This window comes from Eucalyptus grandis, chromosome 7, assembly GCF_016545825.1.
Source record: "Eucalyptus grandis isolate ANBG69807.140 chromosome 7, ASM1654582v1, whole genome shotgun sequence".
NCBI lineage: Eukaryota > Viridiplantae > Streptophyta > Magnoliopsida > Myrtales > Myrtaceae > Eucalyptus > Eucalyptus grandis.
This window is the reverse complement of record NC_052618.1, coordinates 10,862,602-10,887,662: the sequence shown is the minus strand read 5'-3', so window position 1 is coordinate 10,887,662 and position 25,061 is coordinate 10,862,602. Positions and strand designations below refer to the sequence as shown.

Here is a 25,061-nt window from a genome sequence, read left to right as displayed (position 1 = left end):
ATGTCTTTTTGCACTCAATTTGGAAATGAATTTATCAATCCAGTCAAAAACTTTGCTGGGTCAATTTATTGCAACATTTGACGGTGAAACACTAGAAATGACGACTCCAAAGTTCAAGTGAGGCTACATAATCGCAAGGTGAGGGTCATGGCGAGGCAGTAGCGGATGGTGATGCGAGTGTGAGAGAGAGAAGTGTAATTAGGGTCAGGTTATGATTAAGTTGAGCCTTTTTCTTTTGGCGAGGCATAATTATTTCTTCATTTTGATGTTTGCGAAATTCTCGAGAATGAAGAAACGAAAAAAAAAAGGTATGGAAGGACTTGGGAAGCACCACGAGGTTCCCAAGAACATTCCCACCACATTGTAAGATCAGTATTTGCTTCTTGCATTGACGACATTATTGTTGTCAGTACAAAATTTTCATCCTTCGATGCAAGCACTCATTTTAAAGCGACATGCTGTCGATAAAAACACTCGAATTTTCCTAACATGGCCTAATATCTAAGTTTCAAACAAGCAAAAATGAAGCAAATGCTCGTTCCATCACGGATTCCAAGGATGTCATTCTTGTTTGCTTATCCTCTAGAAGTTGCACCCACCTATCTAAGCTTTTCCTAGAAGCAGAAAACCTTAGTCATTGTCAACACATCTGTCTCCTTCTTTCCTTCCTAATGGAAAATATACAACATCACGTGTTATTTACAAATTTCAGATGAACAAGACACCAGAAAATCAGTTGCAGCCCCAAGACCATTCGCAAGGACCATCGATCTTTTGGGAAGGTCCAATATAATAGATGCCCCTCACAGCCAAAGAGATGTTACCTGGCAAGAAAAGTATCACATTTTAAGCTTAGCAATGCCTTGGGAGTGTTTGCAAGGCATCAATATGCCCCCGACCTAGAGTAATTCAAAGAATTGCAGCAGCAATTCGAGTGCACTACCAACAATTTAAGTAGGAGAAACTATGATGACCCTCTTGCATTATGGCTAGATTACACGAACACCGGAGAAAGCGAGATATTTGCTCCATCTCATTTCAGTTAGCCAAAAGGACTCACTTGGCAATCCAAACATCGAAGGAGGAATCTAAAAATGAAGAAATTTTGACACTATAAAGGTGGCCAAGAAAAGTCATACACAACACGAGAGTTACCTAATAACCATCATGCCCATCCCGATGCTTTACAACAGGAGACCATTTGTTTTAATAGAGCACTCTTCCACAAGACGCCAACCCATGAAAGAAGACCAGGCCATTCATTTAAGTTGGTCCCTGAACTTCCCTCCTGGGTCCAATAAACGCTCTTGGGACATGAGTCAACTTTGCGAGGAAATTCAACAATTGCAGGAAGTACAAAGCATATTTATCCACTTTCATTTCTCAAATTGTCGTCGCCACTGTCACCCTACCGAAACATCCATGTTGATATTCCTATATTCTAATTTATTCTAAGGGACAACTGTAGCTATGATTGTTTTCTTGGCGTGACGATCAATTGCATACACCCCTCCCCTATGGAAAGGCCAATTAACCTATGGTGTATCAATTAACCGTCATGGACAACTCACTCAATTCAAAGTTTCAGGATGATCTAGGGAATAATTAAAGCTTATGGTGAGAACTGTAGAACGTGGCATGTTTGTAAGGGAATTGGGAAATGGACCATAGACACTATAAATACATGGACTGTTTGCTCCAATTTAAAAAAATTTGGGGTAAACAGAAGAAAATGTGGTAAGTCGATGAAGGTATCTTCTCACTAACCCAAAAGAAGGAAACTCCCACTAGCTATGCAACGACAAAGTAACAAATGGAAAGTAAAAAATTACATTCAGAGCGATGATTTGAAAAGGGACGGCCTGGCAGAACATTATGACTATCAGTCGTTGAAGAGAGGTGAAGCAAAATTACAAGAGTAGGTGGCTACCTCACAAAGGGATGGTTTAGCAACTGCACTGCAGAAGGCCGATCCTTCGGGTTTTTCTGCAAGCATGTGAGGATGAAGTCTCGAGCGTCGCTTGATAAAGATCGGGGAAGAGGAGGATGTTTACCCTTGCCAATTTTGTACAATGCTTGCGCCTGTCATGATAAGAATGAAATGTAGCAGAGGCTAGTGTTAAATATTAAATCCTGACAGCTGACTAAATCAGATTTGTAGGCAATTCTAAGCAAATCATCCTTCAAGCAATCATCTGTCATGATCATTCTGGAATCACAGTTATCACAGAGTAGGAGACATGGATGATATGTAACAGTTCACAGGGACCAACAATGTGAATGTCTTCCAACTACTCCCAATGTGACATAAATATCTGTTCTTTTTGCTCAAAATTCTAAGTGTCCTAAATTTAACAAAAAAGTAAAAGAAAGGGGGCGTTAAATGCATGTTCACTCCCCTTTTGTAATAATTAAAATCCTAAGATAAGCACAAAAGCAGTGCAACCTTCAGAGTTCCCTCACAAGACCAGAACAATCCAAACTTCAGTGGCAGCCATTCTGTCAACAAGGGTGTTCCTATGCTGTCAAGCCCTAAAAAGGGATAACATCAGTAGATGATTTACTGGCTAGAGCCAGTAATTACCATCCTTGATGGAAAAGTTACTAAATGCATGGAGAAGTTGCCAACTTGACATAGGACATGAAAATTGTCATAACATTTGAAAGTTACCAACCAAATTGAAAAGTGCTAACGTCCATATCTAAAGTAACTAACCCTAGCAGAGAAGACAACCATCCAGGTCAACAATTGATTCAGACAAGAGCAGTGGAGGGTGGCTACTCGAAGGCAATGAGGGAAACAACCAGAGTGATAATGGCAAGTGACAGATCAGAGGACAACCACACAATAAAGGACACAGCCCTGAACATGAAGCAATCAATGTCAGTGCTGCTCTCAGGACTGGAGCAGAGATGGCGATGATGTTATTAGGATTTTAACCTCTCTAGTTTGCTCAGGTACCATGTGACAGTGAAGGAAAAGATGGAAGGATTCTTGAGACAGAATGGTAGGTTTATAGGCATATGCCACATCCATCGGGTGATACTATTTACATACATAAATTATGCAAAATGCTTGCCACCTTACACTCAATGTATATATATACTAGCAATTAAAAGTACTAGACAACAATGCCAAATTACTTAAAAGAGAGAATCAAGAATTAAATATCCAACTGAGTTTTCGTACCATTTGCTCTGGGATCTCCACCGTCGGCCATAAATACTATGCATATCCCTTGACACAACCATACTCTTGATAAAGATCAATAATTCACTGTCCTCTCTCTTTTCTAAATGGTGCTCTTACTCATTTTATTTAATCAGAATGACGGCCTGATGGACTCATCAAAACATGTGCTCAGCTTAGCTCAGATAATAAGTAGCAATAACAAAAAAGCTGCGACTAGTAACTCTGGCATAACACAGATCTCGAAGAGATCAAACATAAAAAGAAGGTTACTCAATTACATACTTTATCTAATTTAGGATATGGACGCTGGCTTGTTAACATCTCTAAAACAGTGCACCCTAGGCTCCAAATATCAACTTCCAACCCATAGCTTCTGTTCGACTGAGAGCTTCTTTTCTTTGGATTGACGATCTGCAGTTACAACCAACAAGACAAAATATGGAAAAGATATCCACCTCCTACAGCTTAATAATGGTATGTTAAAAATAGCTGCAGAGGGTGCAAACCTCAGGTGCCATCCAAAAAGGACTTCCTATGAAGGTTTTAGCAGCATTCATTTCGGTGGCCTGTATGAATAAAACAAAAGATTGGTGTCATTTTGGAAAAGCAAAGGACAACACAGTCTATATGTGTGCTTGTCATTTGCTCATCCATTTGTCCGAGTGCTGCACAATTCAATGCCTGCACTTATTCCTGCACGTGTATGTATTTTTACATGCATCTCTTGTTGCTCTCATACATGTTTTGTACATGTGCATGTATTGTGCATATGTCTTTGTTGTTGTTGTTGTTGTTGTGTGTGTGTGTGTGCGCACGCGCGTGTGTGAGAGAGAGAGAGTTCACTTTTGCTAATGAGATATACCTTTGCCAGTCCAAAGTCTGCAAGTTTCACAGTTCCACTCGCATCAACCAATATGTTAGCACATTTAATGTCCCTACAAAATGAACTGGAAGCATGAGAAAACAGCATAGTTGTTCGTATTATAATAAACAACTTGAAGCATTCAAATTGTAAAATAATCTTGTCTTTGCTAAACATTGCTGTAAAAGCTCATATTTGTTACTTCATTGTTTGCTGATTATCACAAGAAATCTACATCTCATAACACTACATATTGGTTCAAAGATCTGACAACTTCCTTAAATCCAAAAAAGTATTTGGCTACGGAAAAGAAGTATCATCAAAAGGCACCAAGGGAGTGGGCCATAAAACAAATTATATAAATTTCAGTGTGCTCTTTGTCTGGTTATGATCTCTTTCTTTACCAAAATCAACCTTCCATCAGGAATGAGAAGTGTAAATCACTATTTCAATTAGTGAAAACTACTAATGCAAAGTCAAGCATCTTTCTTATACCTGTGTACCACTTTCTGGTCATGGAGATACTTTAAACCATTTAAAATTTGCCTAGTGAATGCGGATACTTGGGAATCTCTCAACTTGCATTTGTGATAAAGGGTTGCAAGTGAACCTTTGCTCATGAACTCAAGGAAAACGTAAAGCTTCTTACCATCCTGGAAGAGAGTAAAGAAAATATATATGTTAGAATATCCAACCGAAAAATTTAAGCTATTAAGTGGAGGAAGACTAAAAGTACACAGGGCACATTGAAACCACACAGACAAGCATGGGGAATACTTTAACACCCCCTCTCATGTGTAAACCAGACAAACAACAGCACATGGAATTGATGAAAAGGGAACAAAGCATGAAAAAAAATTGGGTAGAACCTAATTCTCAATCTATGTCAGAACCCAAAAGATTAGACTATTAAGTGGAAGAAGGCTATATATATATATATGAGGCCCATCAAAACCCCATAAACAAGCAATATAAGGTATTTTAACCAGATACATAAACAACCATACCAGATAGCAAAACAAACATTGGTGATGCTTACATTTTGCTGATCCTAATGATGCTCGATGTCTAAGCCTCTTATAGCACATGACTCCCCCCTAGTGATGTGGGACAGGAGATGCACCCCCACGCTCCTGTCCCCGCGCTGGGCCGTCACATTCTCCCCCCCCCATTCCATTCTCCCCCCCATTGTCCGCTTTGGACACTGAATCCTCACGGCTTTAAAACGTGTCACACAGATTAAAGGGACCTAAGCCTTATAAACTAGCCCCAAACTCCCCCTAAGCGATGTGGGACAGGAGACGCACCCCCACGCTTGGGCCGTCACAACAACACTCTTCCTACAGCGATCAGGTGTACGAAGGCAAGAGGCCCCTAGACAAGGCCATTACGAACGGGGACAAGAAATCATTGTTAAGTTGGTTACACTTCCTGAAGTGCACTTTGGTTTTGAGGACCTCCTCAATAACCGATCAGTATTTAGTGAGAATCTGCTTGATCGGCGTTAGTTTAGTAAAAGTTTAAATCAGATGACAATATAAAAGCAATTCTGTGAACTTGAAAAGGAAAAATAAGGCAAGAAAGCATGGGACCAACTTCTTTTGTTGGTTTCATTGTACAACACAATATAAGTTATAAGCGTTCACCACTTTTTGTGTTGCAGCATTGCCGACAAAAACAGTTGCATAGTACACTGGCAGAAGAAGGAGAGGTCCTATTCCATGAATCCCTCATTGCCACAAAACAATGCGGTGGCTTGTAGGTGTAGCAAACCAAATTTTGTTTGACAGCAACAATCTTTTGTGTGTTTCATCATCAAAAAGAAGTTACGTCATGGCACTTACTTAGAATCTGATGCTTCTTGCCAAACTAAGTTTAGAAAAAAAAAATAACTGCGAGGTACTTGAACATTTAAGCCACTTAGATAGGAACTACCTCCCTCATAGACAATGACCAATTGCATTTTTAGTTTTCTCTACTTGTAAAGGTTAAGAAGTATATGATGTTGCATAACAATGAGTGGAACTAAAAGATACAATGGATTAGAACAGATGGAAAAAAACAGCTTGTGGAGGAAATCCACTGTTGTTGCTATAGCAACAATTAATTATTGACCAAGGAGAAAAGGTTGGCACATTAGTCATGGGGACCATTGATGGTCAATTAGAGGATACCTGAAGAATCAAATCACTTCATTTTCTTGTCTTTTCCCCACTTTATGTTCTATTTGAGGGATCTACAATTTGTCTAGGCCTCAGATTCCTTTTTATTAGTCCTGAGAGTTTGACCTGAATCTTCAGTTTGCAAGACAACTAAGTTGTAAAATCATCCACGACTATAAAACAAAGGGTTAATTGATTATTAGACAGGCTCTCTTTAGAAGGGAGGGAAAAAATTTACTTTCATTAAGAGAGACTCCACAAACTGACATCTACTCCACATATTTCCTTTACTCATATAATTACTATTTTGGGTAATAGTCAATTCATTACAAACTTTTCTTGTGGTGGGATATCTGTCTTTGTCATGGGTGGCCGTTACAGCTAAAATGCTACAATCGCTGTGATCTTATTCCCAGGATAATTGCCGCAAATACATGCAGTGATGATGATGCTAACACTAGATTGTGGCTGCAATTACAGCCATGTTCCCCTAAATATTTTCCTCAGTTCCGTTGATATCGTAATCCATGCCCAAGTGAAATATAGAGCAGAATGCAACTTAATAAGAAGGACCTCACCTTGTCTGTGCCGAGATATCGAACTATGTTCTCATGTTCAAACTGACTTAAAAGAGAAATTTCCTGAAAAGAAAGCAGAGTATCACTAGAAAGAAAGAGTCAAAAGAAAATCTATTGAACTCACACCAGATTTATGGTTGCATATATGGCATTCTTCTTTATAATTTTGCTATATACATTACCTTGGCAGTTATTAGAAAGAGGTTAGTCTATTAGTCATGCCTAAGGACCAATTAACCAGAGACAGAAAGAAACAAGCAGTTACCTGCTCAAGCTGCAATTGGTTCTGTCTGCCTTGGCTTCCTTGATCTAACAAAGAAACCTCCTTTACAGCGAAAAAGAATCCATCGCTGTGGAAACAGAGAATCATGAGATAAAGATGAAAATATAAGGGGTGATTGTTTTGTGGAAAATAGATAATTTGAAAAATATTTCTTAAAAATGATAGCTTGTTTCGCTTACAAAAATGAAAAAATGAAATCATTTTCATCGTCTACAAAAATATTTAGATATAAATTGTTGTGGTAATGAAAATATTTTTTATTGACTAATTAATTCGAGGAATCAAGCAATTATTTTTAAGAAAATATTTTCTAAATTATTCATTTTCCATCAAAACAAATGAAGCCTAAATGCGAATTCTTTGGCAGAGGATGCATTGATAAGACATATTTAAGATAATTCTTGCACCCAAATGATATAAAGAAAAAACGAATAAAAAAGGAGTTGTTTTCATCAATATCACCAAGATAGTTCCTTAGCTTTCAGCATCTGCATTTAGAATCATCTAACAGTTTCTAAAGCATGTTTCCTGTACATTTATCACACAGAGAAAGAATTGCACGCTAGCCAGTAAAGCTGCAGAAATACAAAGGAGAACATTAAAAATGCACGATTTTTGGAATATTAGATCTTTACTTCATCATCTGTTCAATAATCAAGAATGGTTATTAATAAGTTCCATACCAATCATGCTGGAACTTTAATTCCATGTATGATTAGCCCAAGTGTTCCTAATTCTAACCACAGAATGCAGCACTCAAGTGCCATGGAAACTCCAAATGAACATCATAATGGGAGAACACCGATCGTACTTCATCCCAGAAAATGCTTGTGGTGAGAATAATTTAATCAAAGAGAAAAGCAACCGACCAAAAAAAAAAAAATCAAAGAGAAAAGCAAAGGAATCTTACTCCGCCATTGCTTCATAGACAGCTCCACACGACCCACTTCCCAACAACTTGCGCTTTTTCCATGAGGTGATCCTGCGTCTCAAACTCCCATTGGAAGAAACATTGTGGTCTGGTTGTGAAGCGTTCCGATCATCAGACCGCTCATCTTCAACAGAAGTCGACAAAGAAGAGTTTGAATCATGGCGAGCAAGAGAATCCTCGTCTCCTCCGAGACCTTCTTGAGGACCCAATGAATTTAACGAATCCCGCCCGGGATCGTCCACAACAGGCTTCACCTTAGCTGGCGGCCGCGAATGAATTTTAGGCCTCAATCTCCTAATTCTTTCCCCAGCCTTCTTTATTCTCCAATTTAAAGCAAAAAACAGGAATTCAAGCCAACTTCTACGAGGGCGAGGACCGATCAGCTTGGAGGAGGAGGAGCCGCCATCGATGACCTTGGAGATTTTGTTCCCCATTTTGGGCGAGTCCCTGCCGTGCGCTTTGCAAACCAAAAGGGTAAGAGAGGTAAAGGAAAGGGGCTTGCAAAGGCTTTGCAAAGCTTCAAGATGATCCTTTTCTTCCACACAGGGAGGATTATCTGATTTTTTTTCCTCTCTATTCGCCATCTGGAAGTAGGAGTCCTGCTGTGGCAAGCAAGGTCGACATTGACAACGACGTCCGGGGGGAGGAGATTTGACCTCTTCTACTCTTCTTCATTGGTCAATCTTCGTGCACTCACTTGGAGATGGATCTATCGATCCAGTCACAGAGAAGACAGAAGTGTCGTAAGGGTAGATTCTGTCTGAGTCAAGCTTTTTTTAACTTGCGGCCCATCATTCGGCGGTTTAAAGAATTACAGCAGCATCTCCAGCGCACCACAAACAATTTTAATTATAAAAAACTAAGATGACACCCCCAGCATTTTAACTTATACGATTTACACAAACACTTGAGAAAACTGAATATCTCTCCCTTTTGTTTTTCCCATCCGAATATCTAGCTTAACGAGTTAAAACTTCTCAACTGGAAGGACTTGGTCTGCAATCGAAACAACAAAAGGAGGAATCTAAAAATCAAGATTTCAACACTATCAAGGCGGCTAAGAAAAGACGAGGCGACATGAAAAATGTCCAATAACCGTCATGTCCGTCCTGATGCTTTAAGACACTATTCCAATAGACACCCGCCCACAAAAGAAGACGAGGCCATTCAATTAAGTTGCTCCCTAAATTAGTCTGGGGCATGAGGCAACCTTGCAAGGAGGTTTGACAACTGCAGATTACAAGGCATATTTGTCCACTTTGGTTTCTCGGAGTATCATTCTCACTGTTACGCTATCATGGAAACTTTCATGTTGATATTCCTATATTCTACTATATGGTAAGGGAAATTGCAACTATGGTTGTTTCCTTGGTGTGATAATCAATTGCACATACCTCTCCCCTTAGCCAAAAACAAATTAACCTATGGCATACCAATTAATTACTATGGTTAACTCAATTTACAGTTTCAGAACGATCCAGTAGTGGAAATATTATAGAAGACAATAAAAACTTGAAAAGTGTGTAAGCGAATTGGGGAACTAAGCATTGACCCAATCAATACGTGGACTATTTGCTCCGATCTAAAAGTTTAGTGTAGACCGTTGAAAGTTATATGTGTGGAGTAAACAGCAGAAATGTGGTAAGTTGACGGAAGTATCTTCCCATTAGCCCAGAAGAAGAACACGCCAGCTAGCAATCTAGCAACAAAACTACAGTGTTCACGAACTGGACATGCTTCAGCAGAAAACAGACGTCTAGATCGATTGATAGAAGGGCGAGGATAAATGCAGGGCGGCTGGTGGGACTGGAGAAACCTCCCGCTGAACTTCGAAATGAACCTGCTGGATGAGGAGGAGGAGTGCCCATGGAACAAGGGCCCCTGCGTCCGCAATTGCGTGAGTATCTCTCGAGCGCTTTGCGGACGAAAAAGACAGGAAAATAAAAAGAGCACTAAAGGCTTTGAAAGCTTCAAAAAGATCTTTTTCTTTTGCAGGATCGAGAGGATATATCTACTTTCTTTTCTCTCACCTCGCCAAGGTCAAAAACGATCTTTTCCTTCGGGCTTTCTGAGCTTTTCCAGTTTTGATAGGGGTTAGCATGGTCTGGATTGAGTTACTTCCACTTCTACGATCAACCTACATAATGTCGGTCCCCAATATTTGGGACTAGGGACTAACCCTATTAAGTCTAGAATCTAGGACTGGACCGATCCTATAGGTTCGGTCTAGTTTTAAAGTCAAGTCGAGACCATCTAGTTATATTTTTTTTTTCAGTTTTTGTATTCTTTAAAAGGGTAAACGCACTCTTTGAAATTACATTTTCATCAACATTGCGATATTAAGCAACCAAACGTTGAATATCAGTACAAATCAAACAAAAATCTAAGAATAGGCAACAACTAAAATCTTCACTTACAAAAAGAAACAAACCATGGAAGATGAACACATCAAATAAAATATATAATGAAAAGTTCAAAATACTTAACATAAAACATGAATTACAAAACTACATATCTTGTTCATTCACAAAAATTGCTTCAGATTCTGAACACCTAAAAATAAAATAAACAACAAACACAGTTAATACTTAATAATAATTTTAAATTGAAATTATTGCTAGTTCAATTTATACAGCATCGTACCACTTATATTAATTCAAATTCATTGTATGAACTCTATATATCAATGGTAATTTTCTCGATAAACAATTCATATCTAAAAAAAAAAAAAAAAGAATTTTTTTCATTAGATATATAAAAGATATTAACAAGTAAAAAAGAAATATGAAAGACTTAGACTTGCCCAATTTAAACTTTTGGGCATTTTCAGTGCACTCTTCAACATTAAGAGACTTACCCAATTTAAACCACCGAGTTGTCCTCATTCCTTCAAGCAAAACTCATGTGGCGTAGCTATCACTTAGCCAAATTAACAACTCGTACTTGCCTCGTTATCTACGACCCTGGAATTTACCGAACTCAAGAGGGAAAACCAGTATAACCTATGATCATTTATTAGGTCAGCCAATGATCATTTCCTTTGCCGGGAAGCATATTTCTCTCACAAGAAGATGGAAAGAAGTTTTAGCAGACATATAGGAGGTCGACATGCGTACGTGACTAAAGTTAATGAAACAATCTTATAGAATTTTTCAGCATTTCGATTAATTTGACACATGAAAATTTTGAAATGATTATTGATATTTTTTTGAGATATTAATTAGTTAGACACATGTTAATTTCTCCTAATAATACATGCAAAAATATTTTATATAGTACCAGTAGACAAAATAAATGATGTCCAAATAATTCTCTCTTTACCTTTTGCTCTTGCATCTGTGATGCCTCTTTTTTTGTTTTTAATTTATTTATTTATCTTTTTTGTTCTTCTTTAGCTTTGTTTCTTCGCAATAGTAATAGTCAATGGTAATTCGTCAGATATATCTGCAAAAATATTCTACGAGATACTTTGCCACCAGCCAATTATGATTCCTGGGATCATGTCAGACTCTTCAAGATGCTGCTTAGTTTTGCATCTGAGGAAGGTACCATCACGCATGAATGCATAAAGTATTGAAAACCGAAGGCCAAAATATAAATTTTAGATGCTTTGAACTATTCAAACTTCTGTTCTATCTTAACCCGTAATGTTTAATCTTTATTCATTTAATTGCCCAGCATTCACACCCACTCCCTGTCAATCCTCCGCGTGACGATATGTAAAAGCCGAAGGTGCCCAATGCCCACACCCTACCGCTCCTCTCCGTTTTCATTTCATCAAGTCTGACCCAAACTTTAATTCCATTGCCTTTTTTATTTAATTTCATCGAACTTTGCAATATCCAACAGTGAGTCCACGCGATCACGAGGCGAGGGCGACAGCAAGGCGCTGGCGGGTGTGAGATAGAGAAAGGTTAACAGAAAAATTATCCAAAAAATCTTAAATATATTGTATTTTTATCAATTCGGTTCTAAATCTTTCAATTTTGCCAATTCAATCTTAGATCTTTTCACTTCTTACCAATTGAATCCAACCGGTCAACTTTAGCCGTAATTTACTAACGTGGACGGCCGACATTAATATGGCACGTTTTTAACAATATTTTTAAAACCTTTTCCCGCATGATACAAGCGCTTATTTTGAAGTGATGTGTCATTAGTAAAAACACTTTTAACATTTACCATACATTGCCTAGTATCAAACAAGCAAAAAATGAGGTAAACGTGTGTTCCATCACGAATCCCAACTATATCCAATATTGATCAACTATGTTGACACCTAAATTTTAGTGACCCGGTCGTTTATTTAATGTATAAAAATTTAAGGATCAATCCTGACCCCAAGCACAATATTAATTAATTGCATCAAGAGCATTTACTATGTAGTTTGTATTTCCGTTAATTACATTTTAATTTGGACCAGCGGCAGACGGACTCAAGTGAATGTTTTTGAGTTTAACTAGACCAAGCCCATGAAGCGGAAAATGAGAATAGGCCCGCAATTCTTCCATGATGGCCGAATTTACATGTGAGTGTTTTTATCGTAAAGATTTTGATCGGCGCGATTCCCACCTCATTTTCATATATTATTTTGAGTGAACAAATCCATTTCCAATAGGAAACCGTGAGATATTAAAGGGAATTGAAAATTTTAGTGTTTTCTTAAAATCTCTTTCCTACACTTGCATATCTTCCTCTGCAATGCAAAAGACAAATGTGAGGAAAGAGACGAAAGGAAGATATATTGTAAGAGGAAAGGAGATCTTGTTTGTTTCTTTGAGAGCCCAAGCCATCCCTATAGAAAGCAAGATACAGTGCAAAGAGAGAAAGCACAAAGAGACACGGGAGTGAGAAAAGAGCGAAGGAGAGAAAAGGGTCGCAGTCGAGACCTTCCTTGCGGCGCCTCGACTGCGACGCTTGGTCAACGCCAGATCCGGCCGAGTCCTTCCATCATCCGTAGCCACTTGACGACGCTCAGCGTTACTGTGATCACTCTTCACCGGTAGGACATGACAATCATCCGTAGCCACTTGACGACGCTCAGCGTTACTGTGATCACTCTTCACCGGCAAGACATGACAAACGTTTTTCAAATTGCAGTGTTTGATCTTCAAGTTGAGAATCGGGGTTCTAACTTGAGTGGTATGGAGTTCTAGCCTCAAATTCAAAATGAAGCCCATTAGGGTTTATTTCGCGATCATACTGTAGTTTATATTTTTTTAAGCATTTGTAACTCCCTTTTTCTCTTGCTTGATCTTGTTCATGCGTAGAGGATTGTTGCACTATTACCGTCGCACAAATGGCAGAGCAAAGCGCCATCACCCTCGTGCAAATGGCGGAGGGTAGCTCTGAGTTTATCGCCATTTCTTCTACTACCTCTCCACTATCTTTCATAGCTGCGAGTATTGCTCGAATGGGAATGATTCCGACCATTTTTAGTTGACTAGTGAAGATGGGGATTATAAGGAAGAGGATGATGTGGGGCACACCTCGCACCAGGAATTTAGAACCATGCCAATCATGACTATGCAAGAACTAGTTGACATAAGAGAATCAATGAAAAAGACAAAGCAAGCGCTTTTTCAATTACTTAAAAGTGTTTGCTCTTCAAGTCGAGATTTGGAAAGCTTGACTGTTATTTATTATTGAACAAATTGACAAAGTAAAGATGTAGTAGTTCAAAAATCAGTAAATTGAGTTTCTTTCTTTACATGAGAGTGCATGGATTCTCTTTAACTATGTGAGGTCAAGGGAAGGGATGTCTATTGCTTAAGTCTTTTATGGATATAAATGAGAGAGGGCTCTCCCATATCTATACAAGAGCCCCTCTCATTACAACCATTGATTGACCAACTCCTGATATTTATGCCTAAAATGCTTTAGACCCCAATACATTTACTGTATTGCCCATCCCTATAAATACTCTAGAGAACTCTAGAAACCTAGGCAACTTGGTCAGTCTTGTTCAATTATGCACAGGCCTTTATGCATGGGAAATCTCTGGACTATGACACAATCATCTGCCATGATCATTCGAGAATCACACTTATTGCAGAGGTGGGAAAGGCGGACGATATGAAACAATTCACAGGGACCAATGCATGATATTGCATATCATACTTTTAAAGAAGATAATTTACAATGGGCAATTATCTAAACTTAAGCCACCGTACACTCAGTGTACAATTGTTCTAATAATTAAAAGAAATAGACAATCCAGATTTCAAAGAAGAAATGTGGTTTTTTCCGTTTCCTATTACATATCATACTTTCAGAGAAGATGACATATTTATGGCCCAGGACAGCTAGAAAATCGCAAGAAAATAGGAATAGATTTCCTACTTGTGATCTAATTCCTAATTCTAAGGATTCGGAAATAAAAAATTGTTGGAAATTGTGAAGTAAATGGAAACAAAATAATTTCCTATACGGATCTCCTAAGCCAAGCTAAATCATTTAAAAGAGAAAGTCATGATTCAAATATTCAACCGAGTTTTTTTTTTTTTTTTTGGTCGGTAATATTCAACCAAGTTTTCATACCATGTTAGCCAACCGTTTGCTCCGGAATCCCAACCATCGGCCATAAATACTATGCATATCCTTTAACACGACCATACTCTTAATAATTATCATTGAATTCTCTGTCCTCTCTCTTTTTCTATGAAGTGCCCTTGCTCATTTTGTTTTCTCAAAATGACGGCATATGCACTCATCACAACATGTGCCAAACTTATTTAGTAACTCTGTCCTGACATGGATCTCGAGGATATAAAACATAAAACGAAGGTTACTTAGTTACATACCTGTTCTTAGCCAGTATATGGACACTTGCGTGTTAACATCACTAAAACGGTGCACCCAGGCTCTAAAATTTCAGCTTTCAACCCATAGCTACTTTTCTTTCCATTGTTGACGGCCAGCAATTACAACCGACAAGGATGAAAAAGAAATGTGCCTTCTACAGCCAATTAACAGCATTTGAATTTACAATCGATTAACAGCTTCTAGAGCATGTTTCCCACACGAACTATTTTGTCACGCTATCCATTCTCCGAAAAAAGGAGAAAAAATGTGTGCTATTCAAGCTAGTAAAATTACCAAAAAAAAAAAAAAAGCAATGGTAGACAGCTAACTTTACGTGATTTTTGAAATATAAGATCTTGACTTCATCAATCGGTTGGTCAATAAAGAACGTATTCAATTAGCATCAATTTGTTCAGTAAGAGTTGTTGGGAACCTGATTTGGCTGAGGCCAAAGAAAGCTAATCTGAGCTTGTCAGCACCGAGTCTGCTGAGAGGGTCAGCGGCAATCGTTGCCGACTAGGTGAAGAGCTCCAGATCAGAGAGACGGAGAGATGAAACTGGAGAGAGGGTGGTGGGGGTGGTGAAGAAAGGGTGGGGAGGTCACATGATTAGCAGGATCATTGGCCCGTAATGATTCAATTCTTGTCACTGAAATATATGGGCTAGACATCTTCTGGGCCAAAAGTAAACAGAATTTTGAGTCGGGCCATATGACCAGTAGGATCCATCCTTTCGGAACGCGATCGATTGATCTTCGGGCAGAAGATTATTCCTTGCAGAGTGAACATGTGCAGTTTCATGCCGGCATGATGTGCGTTACCCAGCTTGTTTTTAGCAGACCATAAAAAATGAAGCGGCAGGAAGCCATCAAAAGAAAGTAAAGAAGAAATTCACAAGTGCGATTTCGAGCTCTTTTCCGCCGGCAAAACAAGAAGAGGCAACACCATCGTGAATCCTCGCTTCCTCGGCCTTTTTGTGTTTTCTGATCAAGTTAGTTTCCCAAGAACCTTCTCTACGGCACTGTAAAAACTAGATTTGCTCCTCCATCCACGAGCTTGATTGTTGTCGGTACAAAATTTTCATCATTCGATACGAGCTTTCATCTTGAATTTTCATCATTTGATACAAGCGTTCATCTTGAAGCGACACGCCATTAATAAAAACACTTTAATTTACAGATGATGGCCGAGCAACAACAAAGCAAATGTGGCATTCCGTCACGGATGCCGAGGACATCCAATCTTCACCAATTGCTTATCCCGTAGAAGTTGGGCGCGCCTATCTACGCTTCCTAGAGGCAGAAAACCTGTGTCGTCGTTAACTTCCTTTTCTTCCTTTTTAACGGGAAAATATACAACAGGGCATGCTATTTACAATTCCCAGATGAACAACACATGCTTAACTTGAGCAGAACAAAGACACCAGAAAATCAGTTGCAGCCCAAGACCCTTCACAAGGACTGTTGATCCTTGAGAAGCTCCAATTTGCCCCTCACTGCCAAAGAGAAGTTACCTGGCAAGAAAAAAAGCATCGGATTACAAGCTTGGCGATGCTAGGGAGTGTTCACCAGTGATTAATATGCCGCTGACCATTGAGTGGTCCAATGAATTGCAGCAGCATTACCAATGCACTACAAATGATTTCAGGTAGGAAAAACTACGATGACACCCTCAGCATTTGGCTTAAGATTACACAAACACCAGTGGAAGCTGAATATTGCTCCGTTCTGTTTTTCCTATCCGAGCATCTAATGTAACGAGTTAAAAATTTACAGCTGGAAAGACTTGGTTTGCAGTCAAAACGCAAAAGGCAGAATCTAAACACCAAGAATTTTGACAATATCGAGGTGGCTAAGAAAAGTCAATAGGCAACATGAAAAATATCTAATCATTATCATGTCCATCCCTATGCTTTAAAGCACGAGACCGTTTGTTTTGGGAGACAACACTCTTCCAAAAGACACCTGCCCACTAAAGAAGACGAGGCCATTCAATTAAGTTGCTCCCCAAATTAGTCTGGGGCTTCCGTTCAGTGTCCAGTGAAATCTCTTAGGAAATGAAGCAACTTTGCCAGGAGGTTCCACAACAGCAGGAAGTACAAAGCATATTTGTCCACTTTGGTTTCTCAGGGTGTCATTGTCACTGTCACACTACTGAAACTTTCATGATATTTCTAGATTCACACACACACACACAAACACATAAATGCCAAGGGAAACTACAACAATGGCTGTTTTCATGGCACGATGATGAATTGCACATACCTCTACCCTAGGGAAAGACAAATTAACCATTGGTGTACCAATTAACCACTATGGGTAACTCACCAAATTAAAAGTTTCAGGACGATCTAGTGAAAATAGAAAATTGTTTGTGAGGGAATTGGGAAACTGACCATAGACCCTATAGATACATGGAGTATTTGCTCCAATATAAAAGCATAGTGTAGACTGTTAAAAGTTACAAATTTTTGGAGTAAACAGAAGAAATGTGGTAAGTTGATGAAGGTATCTTGCCATTAGCCCTAAAGAAGAATACTTTCACTAGCAATGCAACAAGAAAATAACAAATGAAGAGTGTAAAATTACCTTCAAAGCAATGGACTAAAAGGGATTGCTTAGCAAAACCTTACGACAATATGTTGTTGAAACGAGGTGAAGCAAAACCAGAAGAAGTAGGTGGCTTCCTCACAAAAGGATGGTCTAGCAATTTTGCTGCAGAAGGCCGATCATTCGGGTTTACTTGCAAGCAACTAAGGATTAAGTCTCGAGCGTCTCTTGATAAAGAATCAGGAACTGGAGGTGGTTCACCCCTGCCTATTCGGAACAATGCTTGCATCTGCCACAATAAGAAAGAACATAGTAGAGGCTTGTGTTAATCATAAATCCTGAGGGAACTAGCATATGACAGCTTCATAAACCAATAAGATCTACAGACAATTCTGAGGGCATCATGCTTCAGGCAATCATCTACCATGTTAAAAGTTCACAGGGACCAAAAATGTAAATGGTTTCCAACTACTTCTAATTAAACATTAAGTATTTATTCCTTTTTACTTGAAATCTTTAAGAGTCCTAATGTGAACAAAAAAAGTAAAAAGAAAGGGGGCATCGACTTATGTTTTATGATGGCTATGAGAGGGATGGTATTATTTTTTTTTTCCTCTATAACAAAAGCAGTCTAACCTTCAGAGTTGCTCAGAAGACGAGAGCACTTCAAACTTCAGTAGCAGCCATTCTACCAAAAGGGGGGTCTCTAAGCTGTCGTGCCTAAAAAGGGATAACATCATGAGGTGATTTACTGGCTAGAGCCAGTAATTACCATTCCTTATGGAAAACTTACAACGTGTACAGAGAAGTTGCCAACTCAACGTAAGACATGAAAATTACCAACCAAATTGAAAAGTTACCCACTTCCATATCGAAGGCAACTAATCCTAGTAGAGAAGACAGCCATTTAGGTCATGATTGATTCAAACACTTGAAGGCAATGAGGGAAACACCAAAGGTTGAAGAAGGCGAGTGACAAATCAGAGAACAACCTCCCAATGAGAGGGCACAGCAGGGAACATGAAGCAATCAATATCTGCTCTCAGGACTGGAGCAGAGATGGCTCTCTTGGTTGCTCAAGTACCATGTGACAGTGAAAGAGAAGATGGAGAGATTTTTTAGACTAAAAGGTCATATGGGTTCCCCACTTCAGTTGGTGGGATACTATTTACATATATACTAAATGTATGCCACCAGACACCATAAACTTATGCTTGTAATTAAAAGTATAGACAACAACGCCAAATTACCTCAGAGAGTTAAGACTCAAATGTTCAACCGAGTTTTCATACACTGTTAGATAACCATCTGCTCCAGAATCCCAAACAACCATTGGCCATAAAAACTATGCATATCCTCTAACACGACTGCTCTTGATACATATTATTGAATTCTCTGTCCTCTCTTTTCTAAGTAATGCTCTTGCTCATTTTCTTTTCTTAAAATGACGGCCCAATGGGCTTGTCACATCATCCGTTCGACCAAGTAGCTCACAGAAAAAGTAGCAATGACAAAAAAGTTGCAACTAGCTAGTTAGTTTCGCAAAACATGGATCTTGAGGATATAAAACATAAAAAAAGGGTTAGTTAGTGACGTACTCCTTCTAAGTGAGAATATGGAGGCCGGCGGGTTAACATCTCTAAAACAGTGCACCCTAGGCTCCAAATATCAGCTGCCAACCCATATGTTCTGTTCCTTAGATTGACGACCTGCATTTACGAACAACGATGAAAAAAATGGTAAAGATTTGTGCTTAATACAGCTAATGATAGTATGTTAAAATAATGGCAGTGGAGGGTGCAAACCTCAGGTGCCATCCAAAAAGCAGTTCCTTTGGAGGATTTAGCATCATTCATTTTGGTGGCCTGGATGAACAAACACGGAAAGTCAATGTCATTTCAGAAAAGTAAAGGACAACACCTGTCACTTTGTGCATGTCTATACGCGTGTTTGTGTTTATCAGGTGTGTTTGTGTTTATCAGGTGCGCATGTGGATGTATTTGTAAATGCATCTTTGTTGCTCTCGTGCATGAGCAGAGAGAGAGAGAGAGAGAGAGAGTTCACTTTCACTGATGAGACATACCTTTGCCAATCCAAAGTCTGCAAGTTTCACAGATCCACTCGCATCAACCAGTATGTTAGCACATTTGATATCCCTACAGGATGAAGGAACTCGAAGCATGAGAAACCAACATAGCTGTTTGTAAGATTTATAAAAGATTAAAATTTTCATAATCATCCTCACAGTTAACAATATTGCAAATTTACATTTCCACCTTCAAGCATTTGCATAGTAAAATAATCCTGTCTATGCTAGATAATGCTGTACAAGCTCATAGTGTTACTTCGTTGCATGCTGATTATCACAACAAATCTACTTTTCATAACACTATATTTTGGTTCAAAGATTTGACAACACCCTTAAATCCAGAAAAGTATTTGGATAGTAAAAGAAGTATTATCAAAAGGCACCCAGGAAGTGTGCTATGAAACTAAATGTATAAGTTTCCCTGCGCTCTTTGTTTGATTATTGTCTCTTTCCTTACCAAAATTAACCATCCATCAGAAATGACAAGTGTGAATCACTATTCCAATAGGTCAAAACTAAATGCAAAGTCAAGCATGTTTCTCATAATACCTGTGGACCACATTCTGGTCATGAAGATACTTTAAACCATTTAGAATTTGCCTAGTGTATGCCGAGACTTGGGAATCTCTCAAGTTATATTTGTGATAAAGGGCTGCAAGTGAACCTTTGGTCATGAGCTCAAGGAATATGTAAAGCTTCTTATCATCCTGGGAAGAGAAAAGAAAATCGTATGTTAAAATATCCGACCCAAAAATTTCAAGTTATTAGGTCTAGGACAAATTGTATATAAGGCACATTGAAAACACATATGGAATACTTTAGCACCTTATCACGTGTAAACGAACTAAGAACAGCACATTGAAAACACATATGGAATACTTTAACACCTTACCACGTGCAAACGAACTAAGAACAGCACATAGAAAGGATGAAAAGAGAGCCATGCGCAGAAAGAAATTAAGGGATATATGGCACTGGAACCATGTTAAGACCCAAAAGATTAAGTTATGAAGTGGAAGGAGGCTAGACGTACATAAGGCCCATCGAAACCCCATAAACAAACAATATGAGATATTTTAACAAGTTACATTAGAGACAATATAACAATAGCAAATAAAATAAAACATACTACATCAGTGATTTCTACGTTTTCTTTATTTTAATTGTTCTGGATGTTTAGGCCTCTTATAACACCAAACTAATCATCGGATACATGACAACACCCTTCCCACAGCAATTGGATGTGCCGAGGCAAGACGCCCCTAGACAAGGCCCTGAGGTTTGTTATGCTTCCTCAAGTGCACTTTGATATTGAGGACCTCCTCAACAACCAATCGATGTTTAGTGACAATCTGTTTGATGGGGGTTAATTTAGTAGAAGTCCACATCATATGACAATATAAAAGCAATTTTGCAAACTTAAAAAGGGAAAATAAGGCAAGAACAAATGGGACCAAGCTCTTCTTTTGCTCGTTTCCTTGTACAACAAAAATATCCAAGTTATAAGCGGTCGTCATGGTTTCAAGTTGCAGCAGTGCCAACAAAAACAGCTGCACAGTGCACCTGGTGGAAGAATATGAGGTCATATAGCATTAACCCCTCATTCGCACAAACAATGTGGTGGATTGTAGGCATACCAAACCAAATTGTGTTTAACAGCAACAATCTTTGCATGTTTCATCTCCAAAAGGAAGTTATGTCTTGGCACTTTCTTAGAATCTGATGTTTCTTGCCAAGCTATGTCCACAAAAATAATAATAATAATAGTAATAATAATAATAATAACTGAAAGGTACTCAAACATTGAAGCCACCAAGATAGGAACTACTTCCCTCACCTGAACAATGATCAATTCTATTTTTAGTTTTCTCTATTTAGAGGTTAAGAACTATATGATGTTGCATAAGAATGAGTGGAACTAAATGACACGCTGGACAAGAACAGATGGAAAAAATCTAACTTGTGGAGGAACTCCCTTGTCATTACTACAGCCACGACCAGTCATAGACGAGGGCGAAAAGATTGGAAATTAGTCATCTGCACCATCGGATTGTCAATCAAAGCATACCTGAAGATTAAAGCCTTCTCTTTCTTATCATCACCCCCACCCCCCAATGTTTTATTAATCAGGGCTGACGTTTTTCCAAGTGTCAGATTCCTTTTTACTAAACCTGAGAGTTTGACCTGAATCTTCAGTTCGCAAGATAGCTAATTTGTAAATCATGACCTCTAGAAAACAAAGGGTTAATTGATTACATGACAGGCTCTCCGACATCTGCTCTACAGATTTTCTTTACTTATAAAATTAGCATTGCAGGGAATACTCAATTCATCACAAACTTTTCTTGTGATGGGAGCGGGACCTAAAATGTCTGTCTATGTCACAAGTGGCTGCTACAGCTAATAAACCGTGACTGTTGTGATCTTATTCCCAGGCTATTGCAGCAAACATATGTAGTGATGAAGATGCAGCCACTATATTGTGACTGCAATCACAGCCATGTTCCCCTAAATATTTTGCTCAGCAATAACATAATTAATGCCACAGTGAAAGATACTGCAGAAAACAACTTAGCAAGAAGGAACCACACCTTGTCTGTGCCGAGATATCGCACTATGTTCTCGTGTTCAAACTGACTTAAAGAGAAATTTCCTGAAAAGAAAGCAGAGTATAACTAGAAAGGAAGAGAAAAGAATATATGTTGAACTCACACCAGATTTATGATTGTATACACGGCAGACTTATAAATAGTTGTGCATATACGCCAGCTTGGCAATTGTAAGAATGAGGTAAGTCGAGTAGCCATGCCTAAGGGCCAGTTCACAAGATACAGAAAGAAACAAGCACATACCTGCTCAAGCTGCAAAATGCTCTGCTTGCCTTGGCTTCCTTGATCTAACAAAGAAACCTCCTTTATAGCAAAAAAGAATCCATCCCTGTGGCAACAGAGAAGCATGAGAGAGAGAAATAAGACATAAATGCCAATTCTTTTGAGAACGATGCCTTGACAAGACATATTTAAGATAATTCTTGCAGTCCAAATGATATAAATAAGAATTGAGAAGAAAAAAAGAGATGTTATCATCAATATCACTATACAGTTCCTTAGCTTTCAGCATTTGCATTTAGAATCAACTAACAGTTTCCAAAGCATATTTCCTGTACATGCTGATTTATCACACTATCCATCCTTCAAAAAAGAAAAAAGAACAGCCCGCTATTCAAGCTAGTAAAACTGCAGAAAAACAATGGAGAACAATTAAAAATAGGCGATTTTTGGAATATCATATCTTTACTTCATCAATATGTTCAATAATCAAGTATGCTCTTCAATAAGTTCTATACCAATAATGCTGGAACTCTAATTCCACAAATGACTAGCCCAAGTATTCATAATTCTAACCATTTAGTGCTCATAAGTGGCACCGAAACTTCAAAGGAACATCATTATGGAGTACTTCGTCCTAGAAAATGCTTACTGATTATCAAAGAAAAAAGCAAAGGAATCTTACTCGCTGATGCCTTCATATACAGTACCAAATGACCCACTTCCCAACCGCTCGCCCTTTTGCCATGAGGTGATCCTTTGTCTGAAACTCCCCTCAGGCGAAACATTGCGCACTGGTTCTGAAATAACATTGGGCACTAGTTCTGAAATGTTGGCAGAAGGGGCGTTCCCCACCTCATCCTTATCTGTAGACTCCTTATCTTCAACAGAAGTTGACAAATGAGAGTCCGAATCATCTTTTCTTGGCAAAATCCTTTCTTTACTAACCTTCTCATCATCTCCATCCGACCAATCCTCTTTATTCGAAGGGCAAACGGGAGAATCCTCATCTCCTCCAGGACCTTCTTGAGGACCGAACGAGTTCAACAATTCCCAAGTGGAACTCACGTTGTCCACAACAGGCAGCAACTTAACTGGCGGCGGAGTAAGGACCGGAGGCCTCAATCCCCTAATTCCTCCCCCGGCATTATCCGTTTCGCAATTCTCACAATCTCCGCGATTAGCACAGATAACATCGGCCAAAGGGCGAGAAACGTTCAAAGCAGAGCCCGCTGATTTATTCCTAAAACGAGTCCTACGACTCAAAACCCTAACTCTATCTTCCAAACCGCTTGAACCGTAACTTCTACTCCCATTCAATATAGATATCCCACTCTCGAGCTCGATACTATCCACTCCAGCAGCCAACCCGCCGCCATCGCCATCGCGCGGCAATTCGTCGTCGGCGTCTCCGTCGGAAGCTAAAAAGGCGGCGCTCTGGAGGCGCAAGCGAGGAGTGAGATCGCGAGCCTTGCTGGACCGCCAGGCGTCCATGGGGATGGCGAAGTCCTCGGGCGTGAGCCCCAGGCTGCGGCAGATGACGTCGAACTCGCCATCCTCGCCCTTGACGCGGAAGCTCGTGAAGACCGAGAGGCCGTCGAGGGCCAGAGAGGAGGCCGAGGATGAGGAGGTCGAGGCGGACGACGCGTCGTAGTCGATGTTCTTGATGGCGTTCCGGCGGTCGAGCTGCGGCCGCGGCCGCGCCCGCCGGTGCCTCGCCTCCATCGGAAACCGCCGATGGGTCGCTCCGCTCAGCTCAGCTCGCCTCCCTCCCTCTCTCTCTCGCTCCGCCTGCTCAGTCCGCAGTGCAGGTTCAGTTATAGAGAGAGAAAGAGAGAGAGCTAGAGAGAGAATCTGAGAGATTCTGCTGGTCCTCGCAGCGGGGAATCGGGAGTTGTAGAGAAGACGACGAGCAGCCGTGGACATGGAAGAATCCGAGCGTGCTGCGCGAGGGAGAAAGGAAGAGAGAGAAAGGGTGAAAGAACACGCGTTGCCACGTGGCGGCGTCTCTGAACCGGTCAGAAAACTGTGGCGCGCTACCCAGTCAAAATCTTTTCTCGCTTATTTTATTTTTTCCTTTTTTTATTAGGATTTTGTCTTCTTCTTCTTCTTCTTCTTTTCCCGCGATGTGGCCGAGGCTCGAAAACAGGACGGAGAATATTCTTTATTTCCCATTTTCCGGTTCGTCCCATTTGCCGGGTGGAATTATTTTTTCGAAAAATTAGTTCCTGCCCGGGCCGGGCCATACCGGGCCGGACCGGGCTGGGCAGAAGGACTCCGACCCGACTCAGATTTTTTTTTTTTTAGAAAAATTAATATCATGAAAAATCCGAAATTTATATATTTATCTTGAATTTATCCCAAATTTCACCAAAATTCTCAAACTAGTACATTTTTCACAAATTTACCCACCGCAGTTTTTGTTAAATTGAATTATTATCACGAGAAAATCACAAACTAGTAAAAATCTCAAATTGAATCACTCTCTTCAAACATTTTATGTTGAGATTTAATGAGAATTAACATGTAATAAATTTGTTACAAGTATATCGATTTGAGATTTTTGTAATATTAACCTTAATTAAAAATAAAGCTCAAATTTTAGAAAAATTTAATATCGTGAAAATCCCAAGACATTAAGGGATTTGAACTCCTCCCTTTCGTGAGAGGGAAAGAGCTCGAGTCAGCGATGCCACCGCATGCGGTGGTCCCAAAATTAATATATTTGTACCAAAGTTATCCCAAATTTCATCAAAAATCTTAAACTAATATATTTGTGATAA

The 25,061-nt window shown here is 39.4% G+C and overlaps 1 protein-coding gene across 2 annotated transcripts; it reads right to left on the bottom strand.

Annotated features, from left to right (window-relative positions):
* Nucleotides 1–417: 417 nt before the first annotated feature.
* Nucleotides 418–24,246, bottom strand: LOC120295736 (mitogen-activated protein kinase kinase kinase 1-like). Of its 2 annotated transcripts, none has more exons than XM_039317209.1 (9): nt 7,989–8,843; nt 7,061–7,145; nt 6,796–6,858; nt 4,551–4,708; nt 4,056–4,128; nt 3,700–3,759; nt 3,476–3,604; nt 1,931–2,082; nt 418–824 (listed from the first exon to the last, which is right to left on the bottom strand). In XM_039317209.1, exons 1-9 carry the CDS (start codon nt 8,591–8,593, stop codon nt 821–823), a joined length of 1,329 nt encoding a protein of 442 aa, XP_039173143.1. In that variant the 5' UTR covers nt 8,594–8,843; the 3' UTR covers nt 418–820. The 2 variants fall into 2 exon arrangements, with proteins under 2 accessions (XP_039173143.1, XP_039173142.1); XM_039317208.1 differs by lacking the exons at nt 7,061–7,145; nt 7,989–8,843 and adding exons at nt 22,303–22,387; nt 22,964–24,246 and having other exon boundaries at nt 524–824.
* Between the last annotated feature and the right edge of the window lie 815 nt (nt 24,247–25,061).